Consider the following 15264-nt stretch of genomic DNA (forward strand, 5'->3'; position numbering starts at 1 on the left):
TATCTCTTTCATATCTCGCTCTCCATCTGCCTTGCTTGTTTTGTTGCTGAGGCTTAAATCTTTGCTGCCTCGTCGTTCCTGAGCAGAGAGAGCTGTTACACAAATAATACAATTTAAATAATTATAATAGAGTTTAAAGTTGCAAAAATGTCTGCCTGCCAGATATATTGGCTTTATTTTTAAGTAACTGACTGTTTTTTAGACTTTATTTGACTTTATTTTTAAAGAAGAAGTGAAGGGTTTTTTAAGTGTCATACAATATTTAACAAAATCCTTCAAACAGCGTTCTGCTGTTCTGTTTTGTCGACTTCCAATAACTTATTACTGACCTGTTGTTTGTTGTTGTTTTGTTGTGTTGCAGAGGGAGATGAAGGAGCAGCTGGCCACCCTGCAGGACAGTGAGAAGGGACACACTGAGGCCCTGCAGCTCCTGCAAAGACAACTTACTGAGACCAAGGTACTGAAACATTACAACATTGTTCAACAGAACAATCCTCATATGTAGAGCTGCACCAGCAGAAATCATTCAGGTGCACAAAGCAGCATCTAAGAATTGTTTTCCTTATTTATGTAGTGGATAAAAATGTCAGAAAATACTGGATAAGTGGCCGTTCCAGAGCATAAGGTGGAGTATTAGTACCAAAACATTCAGTTCACGACAATACGCACAAACCAATCAGTGTGTAGGAACTCTAAAGAATTCTTTCTTTCTTTTAAGTCTTGAGCTGAAACAGTTTGTTGATCAAGTAGACAAAATTCATCAACATCTATATCTGAGATCAAGTTTGCAGACGTCTTTTTTAATCTGATGAAGAGTTTGAAATGAAAAGATACTCCTTTAAACCATCATGAAATGCTTTAAAATCAGCAAATATTCACATTTGAGAAGCCATAACCTCTGCATTTTTTTGCTTTAAAAGGGTATTTAAAAGATTAAATTTATCAAGCAATTGTTTCAGCTCTAATCTTTGTGCTTTGGTCTGTTGGTTAGACAAAAGAAACCCACTTAAATCCCATCCCATCCTGGGCTTAATGAAAGTGTGAAGACCATTAATCATACTTTTCTGACATTTTACAGACAGAACTGTTAATTGAGTAATACCAAAATAAATGTCAGAAATCCCATTTAAATATAACAAGTAATTAATTATACACCAACAAATGTCATGGGAAGTCAGTCGTAGCAGAGCGCTTGGATATTCACAGAAACAAAGCATCCTTGTTTGCATCATAAGCAATCAAATGGAGACAGTGATGCTCAGCTAGTAGATGAAGTTCTTATAGAGAAAATGTCAGGAAATAACGGACGGGTCTGTTTAGCGTGTGCAGTCTTTCAGTCACTGATTATCCGTCTTTTCCTCCAAACTGATTCAGATTGACAGTTAAATTCCGACAGGTAAATTGGTTTATTGAGCGGCTGTTTAGTCTCGACACCTTGTTTTAATCAGCGAACCATGAGCATCCACTCGATATGTCAGCTCTCAACACACACACACACACACACACACACACACACACACACACACACACACACAAACACAAACACACACACTTACACGTCTCCTGTCTCTCCTGTGGTGACATTGAAGCTATTGACCAAGAAAAAGGTCTCTGGTGGAGACGATATTGCAGCCGTCAGCGTTATTTGTCATTTCAGTGGCACGTTCCCCTTCCTCTTGTTTTTGTACCTGCTGTCTGATGTCACAGCATCACTCCTCTGTCTTCTTGAGTTCTGCACTGCAGGACCCTCAGCTGCCAGAGAGCCCAGCCCCTGTCAATTTCAGCCGGTCCATCCACTCACTCTGACTGCTAGATTGTAGGCCTTTCAGCCGCCCCCACGGCTCATTGGAAATGAGCTGATCTCATTAGATCTACATCTATTTGCACAGAGTGCTCTGCCTGGAAGAGAGCCGAACTGTGACTTCAGTGATCTCTGAAGCATTTAGGCAGCTGACAGTGAAATGTCTGCCTGCATCTCTTCATCTCGCTAAATTTAAAGTTGCCGGAAGTAATTTTTCTTGTTGGTTTCCCCTGATTTTTGTTGATGGCATAATATGTAGCATTTCAGCTTAAAGTTGTCCAAAAACAACTAGATCTTCTTAGGTCATTGACATTCTTCACCAGCAAATACACATTTTATTGACCGAACGACTAATTGATTAGAAAAAAAGACATTCGAGACAATAATCAACAGAAAAATCATCAAGAAAAATAATTATTTGTTGTAGCCTTACCCCCGCGGGGTTGTGTTATGCTAGTAGTGGCTAATATAGCAAGCAGAGACAAGGAGCAGGATAGATGGGTCTGGTAACTCCACTCCCCCAATATGTTCAAACTTGCAGTCTTGCAGTGCGTTCTTGTAGCCCCAACTGCCACTGACTCCAGGCAATTTATCAGACTTAACACACTTTATCTGATATTCGTGTTGTTCCTGCAACATCATAATCAATGTTGCTTTAGGACCATCATTGCAACTAACCAAAAAGTGAGTCCTTTTGCTCAGGAGACTTGGGTTTGTGTCCTCTGTGGATCTTATTATTGTACTGGTAATTTATTATTTCAGATTTAGTTGACTTCTGATTTTCAGTTTCTTCTTTGTTTTCAGTTTTCCCTCACAGTTTGTTTAGGTTCAGGACACAGAAATACTTGGTTAGACTTAGGAAAAGATCATGGTTTGGGTTAAAATAGACCCTTTAACCAGGTTAACCATGTGATAGATAATAATTTCTCCCATATGCATATTTTTCAGGTCTCTTTCCCAAGTCACACGGCTTTTACATTACAAAAAGGTGATTAGTGTGTTGGAATGATGGTCCTGGAGCTACATTAATTATGATAATGTAGGAAAAGCCTTTACATTACTTTTTTCACGTATGCTGTAGTATTGCCCAGGACCTGCAAAACAGACTTTGTTGTGTAAAATCTGTAGTTTTCCCCTTTAATGTTAGACTGAGCTGCATCTCAGTTCTTGTTCTAAGATTGAGATGAATCACTGCAGCAGCCCGGCTTTCATTTTAACTGAATGTTCCTGCCTTGCACTCCAATTTGAGTCCTTGGCTCGTGTGTGTCTCCGTCTGAAGGATAGGCATTGTGTCCTATTCACATACCCACCGGGGATTCGCTTGATAATCACATGCTTCCCTGAAAGGTAGCCAGCCTCCTGTCTCCAAGGGCTGCAGACACCCTCTCAGTGCCATCACATCCCACTGGGCCAAGGCAACAGACACGTCACTAAGAGACTGATAGGTGGGCTGCTGCAGTCCTCCCCGTCCTCCTCCGTACCATCAGTTTTCAATTCCTAACTAGGCAGGAGGGCTGCGATCCAGCTCATCAAATGTCATAGCTCTCACGCTTGCCTGAAATAGTCATCTGAAAAGTTCCCACAGGCAGAGCAAGAATACCTTCCCTGTGCTCTCTGAAAGAACAAGAGGAACGGGCCTGCTGTGTAATTAAACCTCAGATCACAGTTCCTGAATCCTGCTCCTCCTGAAAAGATCAGAGGAGTGGCTGATATTCCCAACAGAGAAAATAAACAAGTTTCATCTGAAATTCTTGTTTGGATCAATTTCGCTGCGAGTCAGTAGTCATTAATTTTCTGTTGTTCTGAAGCGGCTCTTTGATGAAGAGACGCTTGGATTTATTTTGAATCTGTGTACAAACACAACTTCAACTTTTACTCTTAAAACATGATTGTCGAGGGCAGACGGGGGAACTTTCAACTAAATGTCTGAATGAAGCCCAGTCTCTGTTCCTCAGAAGCTTCAATCTGAAAGGCTCCTGCGCTCTCTGTGCGATTTTTAACAGGGTTTCCACATCACACCCTTTTGTTTCGTCTCTCAGACACTCAGACTCAGACTCAGATGATTCATTCTCTTTGATGTCCAGCTTCCCATTTTTTCTCTTCAGCTACAAACCAGTTTCTTTACTCTTCAGCTCCCAGTCTGCTGTCCCTCGCAAACTGCCTGTCCACCAGTCTTAAAATCAGTCATCTTTAGACACAGGATGTCCTTTGGGACGCCCTCCTCTGTCATCTTTTTAGGGTTATTTCTGTGACTGTGTGCTGTCCTCACTAAGTCATTGAAAAACTGCTTCTTTGCCTCAATGGACGGCTGTACACACGCTGTTCTCAGAGAGCCACTTAAATCGATACGTGTACAAGCTAAATCAATGAATGAATGTTAATGTGATATTAACACGATTTAGGGCTCTTTGTAAGCTCTTGAATTACTGACCCGTGTCTAATTAAGAGTCAGACTATTGTGACTGAAACACTCAACAAACGCAGCTAACTACAGTACAAAGTCTATTTCACAGTCTCATTATGGCAGCTATAAATAGCCCGGCCGAGGTTTAACCGCCTTTTTCCTCTTTCTTTCAGTCCTCTGCCAAGAGTCTGCGCGCGACTATCGGCGACGCCTTCGAGCGGCTCCACCGCTTCCTGCGCGAGCGTCAGAAGAGCATGCTGGAAGAGCTGGAGATGGACACGGCCCGCAAACTGGCCGACATCGAGCACAAGATCCAGCGCTATAGCCAGCAGCTGCGCGACGTCAAGGAGGGAATCCAGATCCTGCAGGAGCGCCTTAATGAGTCGGGACGACATGACTTCCTGGAGGGAGTGGCTGTCACATCTGAGAGGTGCTTCACCTGCCCTGAGTTTACTAAAACAGTCCTAGTATTGTGATATGGGGGACTATAACAGTCAAAATCAAAAATTTTAAGAAATCGAAGACCAAATATTTCACGATAAGTGTTGCTATGGGTCTTCAAGAGTTAACAAAAACCTGATTCTTCTTGATGCAAATGTGTTTACAACAATATTTCTTTTCCTATTGGACTATAGTGACAATATGGAAGACTGAAACAGTCAAAATCAAAAAATAAATGGACACATTCCTCAGTAAATGCATTTATATGCCTCCATAGTGCACTGCAGTCCTTTTATCAACTCTTGAAGTCCCATAGCAACACTAAATTTCATCGTAAAATATTAAATTTTTGAAATGATTAAAAAAAAAAAAAAGCTCAGAGCATGCCTAATGTTTGTTCTCCTCATGCGAAGTGTAAGGTTGCTTAAATTTTGGAGAAAGTGCAGATTTGAGCAGCAGCGTTGGCTAATCCCTGTCCAGATGGTGCTTTAGGCCTGAAATAAACCAGCTGTAGTGTTTAATCTGTGAGGGGTACTTGAGGACGGTTTAATTGAACAGTTTAATATCTTGGAGCAGATTAATGAGGTTGAATGTAGAGCTAACAAGAGTGACACAACTAAATGTTATGTCATCTTTTTTATAAAATAGATTTGATGGACAAGCGGGGAAGATCAATGCAATCTACTCAGCTGAGCAGTCCCAAGAGATAAAGTAGGGCTCTGTATCAACTACCAGTACTTTTGTTTTAGTACCAAATTGTATTTACTGTCACATTAGAAATCCAAAGGTGTCAAATATTAAGTTCTGGTTCAGATGTTCACTTGTCAGATTTCTTTGATCTACATCAGGTATTCAGCTAATTATTATTATTTATTTTTTTAAACCAAATATTTTAAGACCCATTTGGTTGAACCAACATTTAAATACTGGTAGAAAAATCTGTTTGTATTCCTAAACTTCCAACAATAGATTTTTCTTTTATTTCTTTTTATAAGCTATTATAAACCACAAGCAGTTACGTTTTTTTATATGATGGGATAGGTTAGTTGGTGATCCTACATCACCTTTATTTGATTAAATTTATGTTTCTGTCTTCATTCAAGGTGAGTCATCAAAAATAAGTACATATCTTGCAGGATATAATGATATTTTTTTGATAAATATGTTATTATTTTTTATATATACCAAGAGATTAACTGACAAATTGTTTTTAAAATCCTTGCACATTGAATAACTTCTTTCTTTTTGTATAAATGTGTGGGGTTTTCAACATACTGTTCAGTTATTTCCATGTAAGAAACCCACTCAATATCTTCCCTGGACTCTGAACTACATGTAGGAGTGCACTGAGTGATTCATGTGGGGGTTCATATTGAATCATAGTGTAATGGTGTTAAAGCTGAACTGCCCCCTCTGCCTCCTCCCGCCCGCTGATACATTCATCTCTGTTGCCAGAGATTCATGAAGCAGTTTATTAGTCGTTAAATGTCAATAATGCCACATTTCTATGAGAAAAACCAGAATATTTACTTGAATCCTTGACGTTGTGGGTTGAACAAGACGCAGTATTGTTTTGAAAAAGCAAATTGGTTTTAGACTGTTATTGATCTGTTTTTCTGTCGCAGGATTAAAGGGAAGATACATGAGACCAATCTGACGTATGAAGACTTCCCGACATCCAAGTACATGGGGCCCTTACAGTATACAATATGGAAGCTGCTCTTCCAGGATATCTCGCCAGGTATGTGAACATGACTGGAGCATGAGGCGTATGTTACTTAAACCTGCTGGTTGGTAAATATGCTGTGTGTTAACTAGTGTCAAACACTGCTGGTCTTAAAGAATTGCAGACAATCTCATGGCCAAGAATAAATACCTTTTTATAAAGTCCTTTTGGCAAACCAGCCATCAAAGGACAATTGGATTTGCAACTGTCAACGAAATAAACTGTATGAAGAAATGTACCTTTACTTACTACAACAGTACTATAACAGACTCTTATTTTTCTATCCCCCCTTGTGTTTTCAGTTTGTTTTAACCAGAAAACAACAATAAAAAGAAAGTTACAAAAATAAATTAACCAGCTGCCATGTGCATGATGTGAACATGACAGACCGGAAAAAAACAGAGGGGCGAACTTGTTTGTAGGCAATGAGAAAGGAGTCAGTCGCCTATTTTTAGTAAGTCTCCTCTGTTTTAAAGTGGTGTTTGTGTGGTTTTACCAGTAGTTATGTGTCAGTCTGTTTCTTGGCAGGGTGCAGGGACCCCCATGTAAAAAACACAAATTGTCATGTACACTCCAGTTTTTCTACATATGTTAATGAGCGAGCTTTAGAGGTGCTGATTTTGTTATCTTTGGACTGGGCCATACAGGCTGTTTTTCCCTGTTTCCAGTCTTTATACCTCTCTGTATACTTGAATTAACTATACAGCGAGGAGTCCAAAAAAGCTGTTCCTTTGAAAACACGCTTATTATCTAATTATCCTCCAGCACTTGACTGTTTGACTTTTAAACACGGAGTGCACAAACTAGTCGAGCCCCGCATTAGGATTCTGGGATCCTTTGGGCTTTTTCTTCCTCCTTGGATGAAAAACATTGGTCGGGGCCCAGAGGGCAGTGAGATGCCCCTCTGTGTTTCACGGTGCCAAGAGGAGCGTGACTCCCTCTGCCCTCCAGCCATCACTCACTCACAGGAGATTATTTAAAATAATGTGCTGAGGAACTTTTTACTCCCTCAATCAATTCTCCCACTTCAGCCCGCTGCCCGCCGAGGGGAGGCCAGGCAGTTTTTTCTTTGGCCTCCCTTGACTGGCTGCCAAATGGAACAATTGGTTACGATCCATCACCAGCGGTTGCCAGAGACGATATAAAGACATTCCTCCCATCATCTCTCATCCCTCGCCGTCACTGATGGGTTAGAGGGAATAACCACCAGACGCATTTTTTTTCCTCCCCTCGCTCTCGGGTTCAGCAGGAAAAATGGTTTCTCGGCTGATGTGTGTGCGCTCACTGGTTTCTCTCTCTGACACAAAGAGGCACTCAGGTTATGAAAGTTTAATGACTTGATTGTAACAAACACTGGAGATGTCATTGAGCGGAGAAGGCGTTGTCCTGTCTGCTGGCCGAGTGCCAGACATTTCACCTCCATTTATCCCAGCTGATATAAATAGAAAGGATCCGGAAAAAATCTTCTTTTTTTTCACTCTTTCCTTCGTCTCATTTATGTGAAAGAAAACAAGGCTTTACTGTTACGGTGATACAGTTCTCTAATAAGCACACATGGGTGAAGATTCTCCTCCCTAAAACCACAAACGGCCTCCTACCAACCCGGAGCCTGTGGAGCGAGCCGGAGCAGCTCCTCCCATCGCTGTAATTACTTCTTTGCTGTATTGTTTTGCCTCTTCGCGTGGTCGGATGTTGCACAAATAGAGCTATCCTATCGGACTCTGGAGAGCACTTGACTTTGAAGACTGTATTTAACGCATGAAGGTAGAAAACAGAGTATAAAAAATGTATCATGGTGCACTCACAGTCACACTAGTTGCACAACTCCATGTTTCATTTTCCTGAAATAAGAGTGGAGCAGCAGTAGGGTGTGCCGTATAATAACCAGCCATCAGTCATCTTTTACTGCAGGGAATGGCTTTGATCACCTCTTATCTCCACCAGGTTGTTGGTCTTAAAGGTTTAGTTCACCCACGTTAGAAAAAAAATCTCATAACTCTGGTGGTATGGCATCGGGATCTGAGCCTTGAGGAGCTGGTTTTATTGGTCCAGGGTTTGGAGATATCTTTCTTAGCTGGAAGGGAAATATTAATCTATCATAAAGATTATCACTAAAATTATCGTAGCATTATGCATCATTTTACACGACAGGAAGACTGCTCATTCTGCATGAAAACATTTAAAGGAGCACTGTGTAGTTTTGGAGAAGAAATTAAAGCTCAGAATTTTGATAATTACAATATTAGAGATATTTAGGACAATAACTACCCAGAACACTGTTTGAAGCTAGAAAGGTAAAACAGTATGAGTTTGTGTTTTGCTTTAAGGTCAGTTTGTTTATTCAGTTTGTTTAGGCATAAAAAAAATCAGTCAATGTAGATCTTTCTCTTCGGATTTAAAATGTCTTCCCCCGAACTATATAATGCACCTTTAAGGCCGTAAGCTAAGATAATTAAATAAATAAATTGAATTAGTTGTGAGTTATTTATAATGCACCACTGACTACAATAAACAAAGCATACTTTAGTGAATGGTTAGCGAATTACGTTCATCACCAGAGCCTAAATATTGCTTGACTGGCTGTTTATATATACTGTAGAAAATATAGAGACATAGAAAACATTTTCTGTGACCTCCTGGTCTATTTTCAGTATATATTTTCCAACCAGACAGTGTCGTTTATTTTTAATCCACTGCCTGTGGTGAAGTCTTTTCACTGGTAGCGATCATTTCATAACCTTGACCCCACCTCTCTTGTTAAGTGCCTGAGCAGCCGGGACGTATTTACTTACTGCCTCAGCATAAAACTGTTCACACAGCACCTGCAATGATAAAGAAGAATGAGCTGCTGAGAGTGACACTGCAGTCCTCGCTTTTCTGTTTGTCCGAGCTGAGTTATAACACAGTGAACTGTTTGTTTTGTTTTTTCATACAAACTTATATCCATGACCAGCTTGTTTGTCTCCACGGTGTTGAATCTAATAGTGAAATAAATGCCGATCCCAGGTTTTAAAACTGTCTCCTCCTTTGTCTCCCTTTTCTTGTGCTCCTCAGTGCCAGCAGCGTTGACCCTCGACCCCATCACAGCCCACCAACGACTAATCCTCTCAGACGACTGCACCATAGTAGCCTATGGAAATCTCCATCCGCAGCCCCTGCAGGACTCCCCGCGCCGCTTTGATGTCGAGGTGTCTGTTCTGGGGGCAGAGGGCTTCGTGTCGGGCGTTCATTACTGGGAGGTGATGGTGTCGGAGAAGACCCAGTGGATGATCGGCGTGGCCCACGAAACGGTCAGCCGCAAGGGCAGCATCCAGATCCAGCCCAGCCGCGGCTTCTACTGCATCGTTATGCACGACGGGAACCAGTACAGCGCCTGCACCGAGCCGTGGACCCGCCTCAACGTAAAGAGCAAGCTGGAGAAGGTGGGGGTGTACCTGGACTACCCCAAAGGCCTGCTCATCTTCTACAATGCGGACGACATGTCCTGGCTCTACACCTACCGGGAGAAATTCCCTGCAAAGGTCTTCCCCTACTTCAGCCCGGGCCAGAGCCACGCCAACGGCAAGAACGTGCAGCCGCTGCGGATCAACACTGTACGCCTTTAATAGCTTCACACATCTGTGGTCACAGTTGTCCTGGCAGATGAATTCATCATAGGTGAATTCACAGGGCTTGTGTAGGTTTCAAAAGATGTTCAAGAAATCAGTTTAAAAAATGTTTAATAGGGTGTTTGAAATGTTTATTTCTTTCCGTTCAGTTAAGAATTGTGCTCGATGTTGCTCTTAAAACCTGCGCTGTTTTTTGTGACTTGAAACAACCGTACGATAATGGCCTGCACTTGAGCCTCATTCCGCATCTTTACATGAAACGATGACACTAAATGGAGACAGAAGGACCCCCTGGGCTCCTCTTGGGTCTGTGGCAGTGATGTAAAAGATAAGAGATGTGATTTCCCCTCTCAAAGTGACTGTCCCAGGCCCACCTTGCACACTCCCAGGGGGGAACCGATCTCCTCATCAAGTTCCAAGCTTGTCAGACTTGACGTCCCCTCTCTGTCCAGTCAAGCGGACGCTGAAGACTGGTCACTTGTCTTCTCTGTGCTGTACAGTTGGCTTAGCTTTGTGTGTGGAAACGTGATTGACAGCACTCGGCTCCTTTTTTTTTTGGCTTTTGTTTGGCCAGAAATCCACCCTGAAATTGTCAAGTGTGAGACCATGATCCCCTGCTGGTCACATCCATATATGTCTGTTCAGTGTCTTATCATAGCAGGGGGGAGCTATTGTTCTGTGTCCACCAGTGATCCATGACACATAAAACAAACAAAATGAATCAAAAAAGTAGCGAAAAAGCTGCCCATCCCTATCTACTGCACAGTCCTCCCACATGTGGCAGGAGAGTCTGGAGGTGGAGGTTGTCCAGAAATATGCTGCTATTGGTGGAGTAAGAACTTGCATGTTTGTGTATAAAGGGTAAAAAGGAATAAGTCCCTCATCACGCTGACTTGTTTAAGTTTCTGCTCTTCCCAAAACCACAAACTGCAAACATTATACCTGTTTTGTCCACTTCAGTGTTTTTTAGTCGTTCTTTTAAAGCGACACTTCACCCCAAATCAAAAATACATGTTTTTCCTTCTAACTGTGGTGCCATTTATCCATCTACTCCAGATTATTTTGGTGCGAGTTGCCGTGTTTTGGAAATTTCTGTTGTGGAGATGTCTGCCTTGTCTTGGATATAATGGAACAAGATGGCACTCGCTTTGTGGTACAAAAGGCTAGCTAACTTAGCAAATAGGTGTGCAACGATACACAGAAGTCACGGTGCAGTATGTAGCTTGGTACAAGGGTCACAGTTGGGTACAGGTTCAGTACGACGGCAAAACAAAAAATCCCAAATGCACAAGGCTAGGTTTCTGTTCATTTCTTTTCAACAGACAGTAGTTTAATTACAGTGTGTTCCACCTGGTTAAGACATTAGAAATTGCATTTAAAATGACAACAACAAAAAGCAAAAGTTAGCAAATAAGATGAAAGAAATAACATTTTGAAAGACAATAACAAAAGCAAGGAAATAAATAATAGCAGACTATAAAGAGGTTTTGTATCTAACTTATTGGAAAGCCACAGTAAACGATTACGTTTTAAGCCTAGCTTGTTAGTTAATTATGTCATGAGCCTCTCATCCTTGAAGAAAATAGTTCCGACATGAAAGTGCTCACAACAAGGTCTGTGGATTATTTTGACTTACTGGGTCATGTTTTCTGGAAAGAGAAATTGCTGTTGAGTTTTTTAAATGTATTTTTTGGCGCTTTGAGCACCACAGTCAGAGTGCGATCTCGTTCCATAATAGTCAAGAGAAGGCAGACATCTCCAAAACTCTGAACGTCACACCAAAACAATCGAGATGGATAAATAGAACTACTGGTAAGAGGAAAAATATGTGTTTTTGATTTGTGGGGTGAACTGTCCCTTTTTAAAATCAAAAGAATATTAAGTTTTGCTGTTTGAGTGAAAGAAAAACTTCTCAAATGTGAAAATCTAAAAAGTTAACAATGAATTATCGCAGCAAAGTGTAACAGAGACAAAATGTTCTTTTTATTCTAAATCACATCATTTATGTAAATGAAGTCGAGCTGTGTATTTGGGAATTATCTAGAAAAATGATGATGGACGGATAGACTTCCCTAATATACAATCCCCGTGCGACTGGCATTCCCAAGGCTGCTGCTGCGTTACATAATCACAAAATCACTGATAATTCCTCTGAGGCTCACCCATGTTTATTTCTTTGCCCCACATGCCTCAAGCGCTCTTGTTTATCAGTAGTTGCACACATGTCCTGCAGAATCGGCTCTAAGAGGCTTCGGTCGCTCAGCCAAGTCCAGCATACTGAGAGATGTGTGTGTGTGTGTGTCTGTGGGTGGGTGGGCATGTGCACGGGTGTGTTTTTCGCAGCCTGGTTTAGCTATAATTTTAAATCCAGCTTAAGTCGTGCTTGATAAAGCCCATCTGGCCTTTGAAGCAGACCCACGCAGTGGCCAAAAGTGATTATTACAAAATACGTCCAGGTAGAATTTAACAGATTTTTCTTCGGTAAATCAGAAAAAAAAAGGAAAAAAATCACCTCACCCCTCATTTGCCACTGTACATCTTTGCATTCGTGTCTGTGTTGTCTGTGTTGTCTGTTTAAAAGAAAATTGGGGCAGTGCCCTTGTTTTTGTAGGATGTGATTCCGGTTTGTGCAGTATGCATACGACGGTCAAATTGTGAGCTTCAGCAAGTTATTCTTGGTCTTTGTTTTAACTAAACGCAGATCTGCAGGGGCCTGTTTCCAGAAGCAACCGTTTGTCTGAAAAACGCTGCTGAAGAAATCCACGAAAAGATATTTTTACATCTGTCTATTTTCTGGGATGTACTCAGCAAATTTATTCAGATAAACCTGCTTAGTGAAACAGGATTTATATTAAGATGTTTGAAGATAAAAATTACTGAACGGTTTTGACAATCAGGACAGAATTTAGTCATTTTGCTTCTCTCTATACAATTAAGCCAGCAGATGCTTTTTTGCAGGTTAAAACAAATGCTTCACTTTGACCGCAGTTTGCTGTGTTGCAGACTTCAGTGTGGTCTGCTTCAGTAACCACTTTCTGTTTGAATATTAAGAAGGAGATTATTGTGACATGGTGTTGGGTTACTGGTGGTGGTCATGACGCTAATGGTTAAAATTATTATGATGATAACTATGACACTTTTAATGATGATTATAATGATGATTGTGTCTTTTGATGATGGCAGCTGTGCGCCCATCATCGTGTGTGAACACACTCTGGTGTGCTTTTGCTGCTGGAGGTTTGTGGGAAATGTTTTAATGTACAATAAATTACTGCTAAAATCAGTCTCTTTTACTTTGTCCTGGTTTAGGTGCCATTAACACAAAGGATCAGAGCATCAATATAAATGCTGGTCCTTTTTTCTCCACTATGCCTGAGTCCAACACTAGTTCTCTGTTTTTATTAAATGTAAAGTCTGCACATCCCTCTGTTATGTTCGTAATGTGAGCCAGAAATTGCCATGGCCTTAAAAGACCTGCACTAGCCCTGACCGAACTCTGCTATATTTAATGTGGATGAGGTCATGTCATGGCCGATGCCCGGTCCATTTAATGAGGTCTGTAATGGGGCAGATACAGATCCGGCATATCAGATTGATGCGTTCCTAGTTTCCGACCTGGGAGTTCATAATCTCGGAGGGGTCACAGGATGATTAAATAATTCAAGAAAGATGAAAAAATCATTTGTCTGCTACATGAAGTGTGTTAATGTTTTCAGCCCTATCTCATATCTTTGGAAAGGCTGGATGGTTTAACCTCCTCAGGCCTATAAAAGTGAGAATCCAGCGTGACGCTGTAGTTATACAATGATGAGCTAAATGCTAACATCAGCATGCTAAAAACATCACAATAACTTTGTTTCCACTAAAGTAGTGCTTAAACATCACCTTTTAATGTCAGATCAGTGTGCTAGGTATCTCCACAGAAGGGTAAAAAAAAAAACAGGAGTGCTCAGAGTGTTGCCTTCGGTACCATCCACAACAACCTAAACTGAGTGATATAACCTACTGTACACAACACTCCTATCACATTCAAGCTTCCCCCTATTAATAAAGGTCATGAAAAGACTTTGACATTGAGTGTACCTACTCACACAAGTCGAGCAACAGCTTCTGCGGGGATACGGCAACACCACTTGGACAAACCACACGCACAACTGAAGTACACTGTAAAACTGGAACCAGTGGTAGTAATGATGGCAATTTGTTTAGTTGTGATTGTCACATCCACCAAGGAGGTTATGTTTTCACCCGTATCCGTTTGTTGGTTGGTTGGTTTGTCAGCAGGATTACACAAAATCTACCGAACAGATTTCCACACATCTTGGATGGAGGATGGTTCTTAGTCCAGAATAGACCTCATTAATTTTTGGTGCAGATCTGGATAAAGAAACGGATCCAGGAATATTTCCTCAGTGTCTTTAACATTGTGAGATAGAATTTTTTAAAACATTTTTGTTTATTTCTCAGGGATTAATGCATGTATCTTGATTAAAAAAACAAAAAAAAACATACGGTATTAAATCGGAATAGAAACATGTAACTTCCACCGATGTGCAGCTGAGATAGTGAGGATTCAGAAACAGTTTTAATGTAGCTTTCATAGTTTGGGAAGTATATCCAAACACATATGACAGATTTTGGTGTGAAAATGTGTGATATTATACCCAATGAGATCTGCTCACATTATGGTTATGGATTAGGCTTGATTGAATTAAGGGCACTGTTGGGCCTTGGCAGAGGAACTGTGTATATATATGTAAGGTGGGAACGTGCACTCCACCCCACCGGTATATTTTAATTACAGCTCTGATCCTTAGAGCCGCTCTGTTCTTGTGGCTAAGAATCATATGAGAAGGTAAAAATCACTCTTTGCTTCAGGTGCTCACAGCTCATAAAAAATGTAACCTTTGAAAAGTATCCACAAGTTCACTCACTTCATTTTAAAGCCTCACAAGTTAAAATGGTCGAGAGGCTCTGCTGTAGAGGACCTACGTGTCAATTTGCTTTAATGCTGACGCAGGAATATCAACTTGAACCTGTCAAAGTGAAACATATCTGGAGACAGAAGACTCTTCTGTGATTTGCAGGAAGCCTCTGTCTCTGCCTGTCAGTACCTGCACCAGTTGAGTAAGAGTTTCATGCCAGACATTTCAGTTAAGACGTGCCAAACTCTCGACCCTGCTCAGCCATCCAGCGGGGAGGTGGGAGGCTGTGTGCTCTTTTTATTACTATTCCCTATTTTGGCATAAGCTGAGGCCCAGGCGTGTGATATAATGAGTAAAAA

The 15264-nt window shown here is 41.1% G+C and overlaps 1 protein-coding gene across 2 annotated transcripts in view; it reads left to right on the forward strand.

Moving 5' to 3' along the window:
- trim62.1 (tripartite motif containing 62, tandem duplicate 1) overlaps positions 1 to 13263 on the forward strand; it is a 41376-nt gene extending 28113 nt beyond the window's left edge. The window contains exons 3-7 of one of the 2 annotated variants that reach the window (XM_084349107.1): positions 362 to 457; positions 4379 to 4635; positions 5295 to 5357; positions 6272 to 6387; positions 9427 to 13263. In XM_084349107.1, the coding sequence (XP_084205233.1) occupies positions 362 to 457; positions 4379 to 4635; positions 5295 to 5357; positions 6272 to 6387; positions 9427 to 9977 (1083 nt within the window). In that variant the 3' untranslated portion in view covers positions 9978 to 13263. The remainder of the gene's footprint in view (positions 1 to 361; positions 458 to 4378; positions 4636 to 5294; positions 5358 to 6271; positions 6388 to 9426) is intronic. The other variant, XM_084349108.1, reaches the window with a different exon arrangement.
- Positions 13264 to 15264: the final 2001 nt, after the last annotated feature.

This window comes from Pagrus pagrus, assembly GCF_965226575.1.
Source record: "Pagrus pagrus genome assembly, chromosome: 3".
Lineage (NCBI taxonomy): Eukaryota > Metazoa > Chordata > Actinopteri > Spariformes > Sparidae > Pagrus > Pagrus pagrus.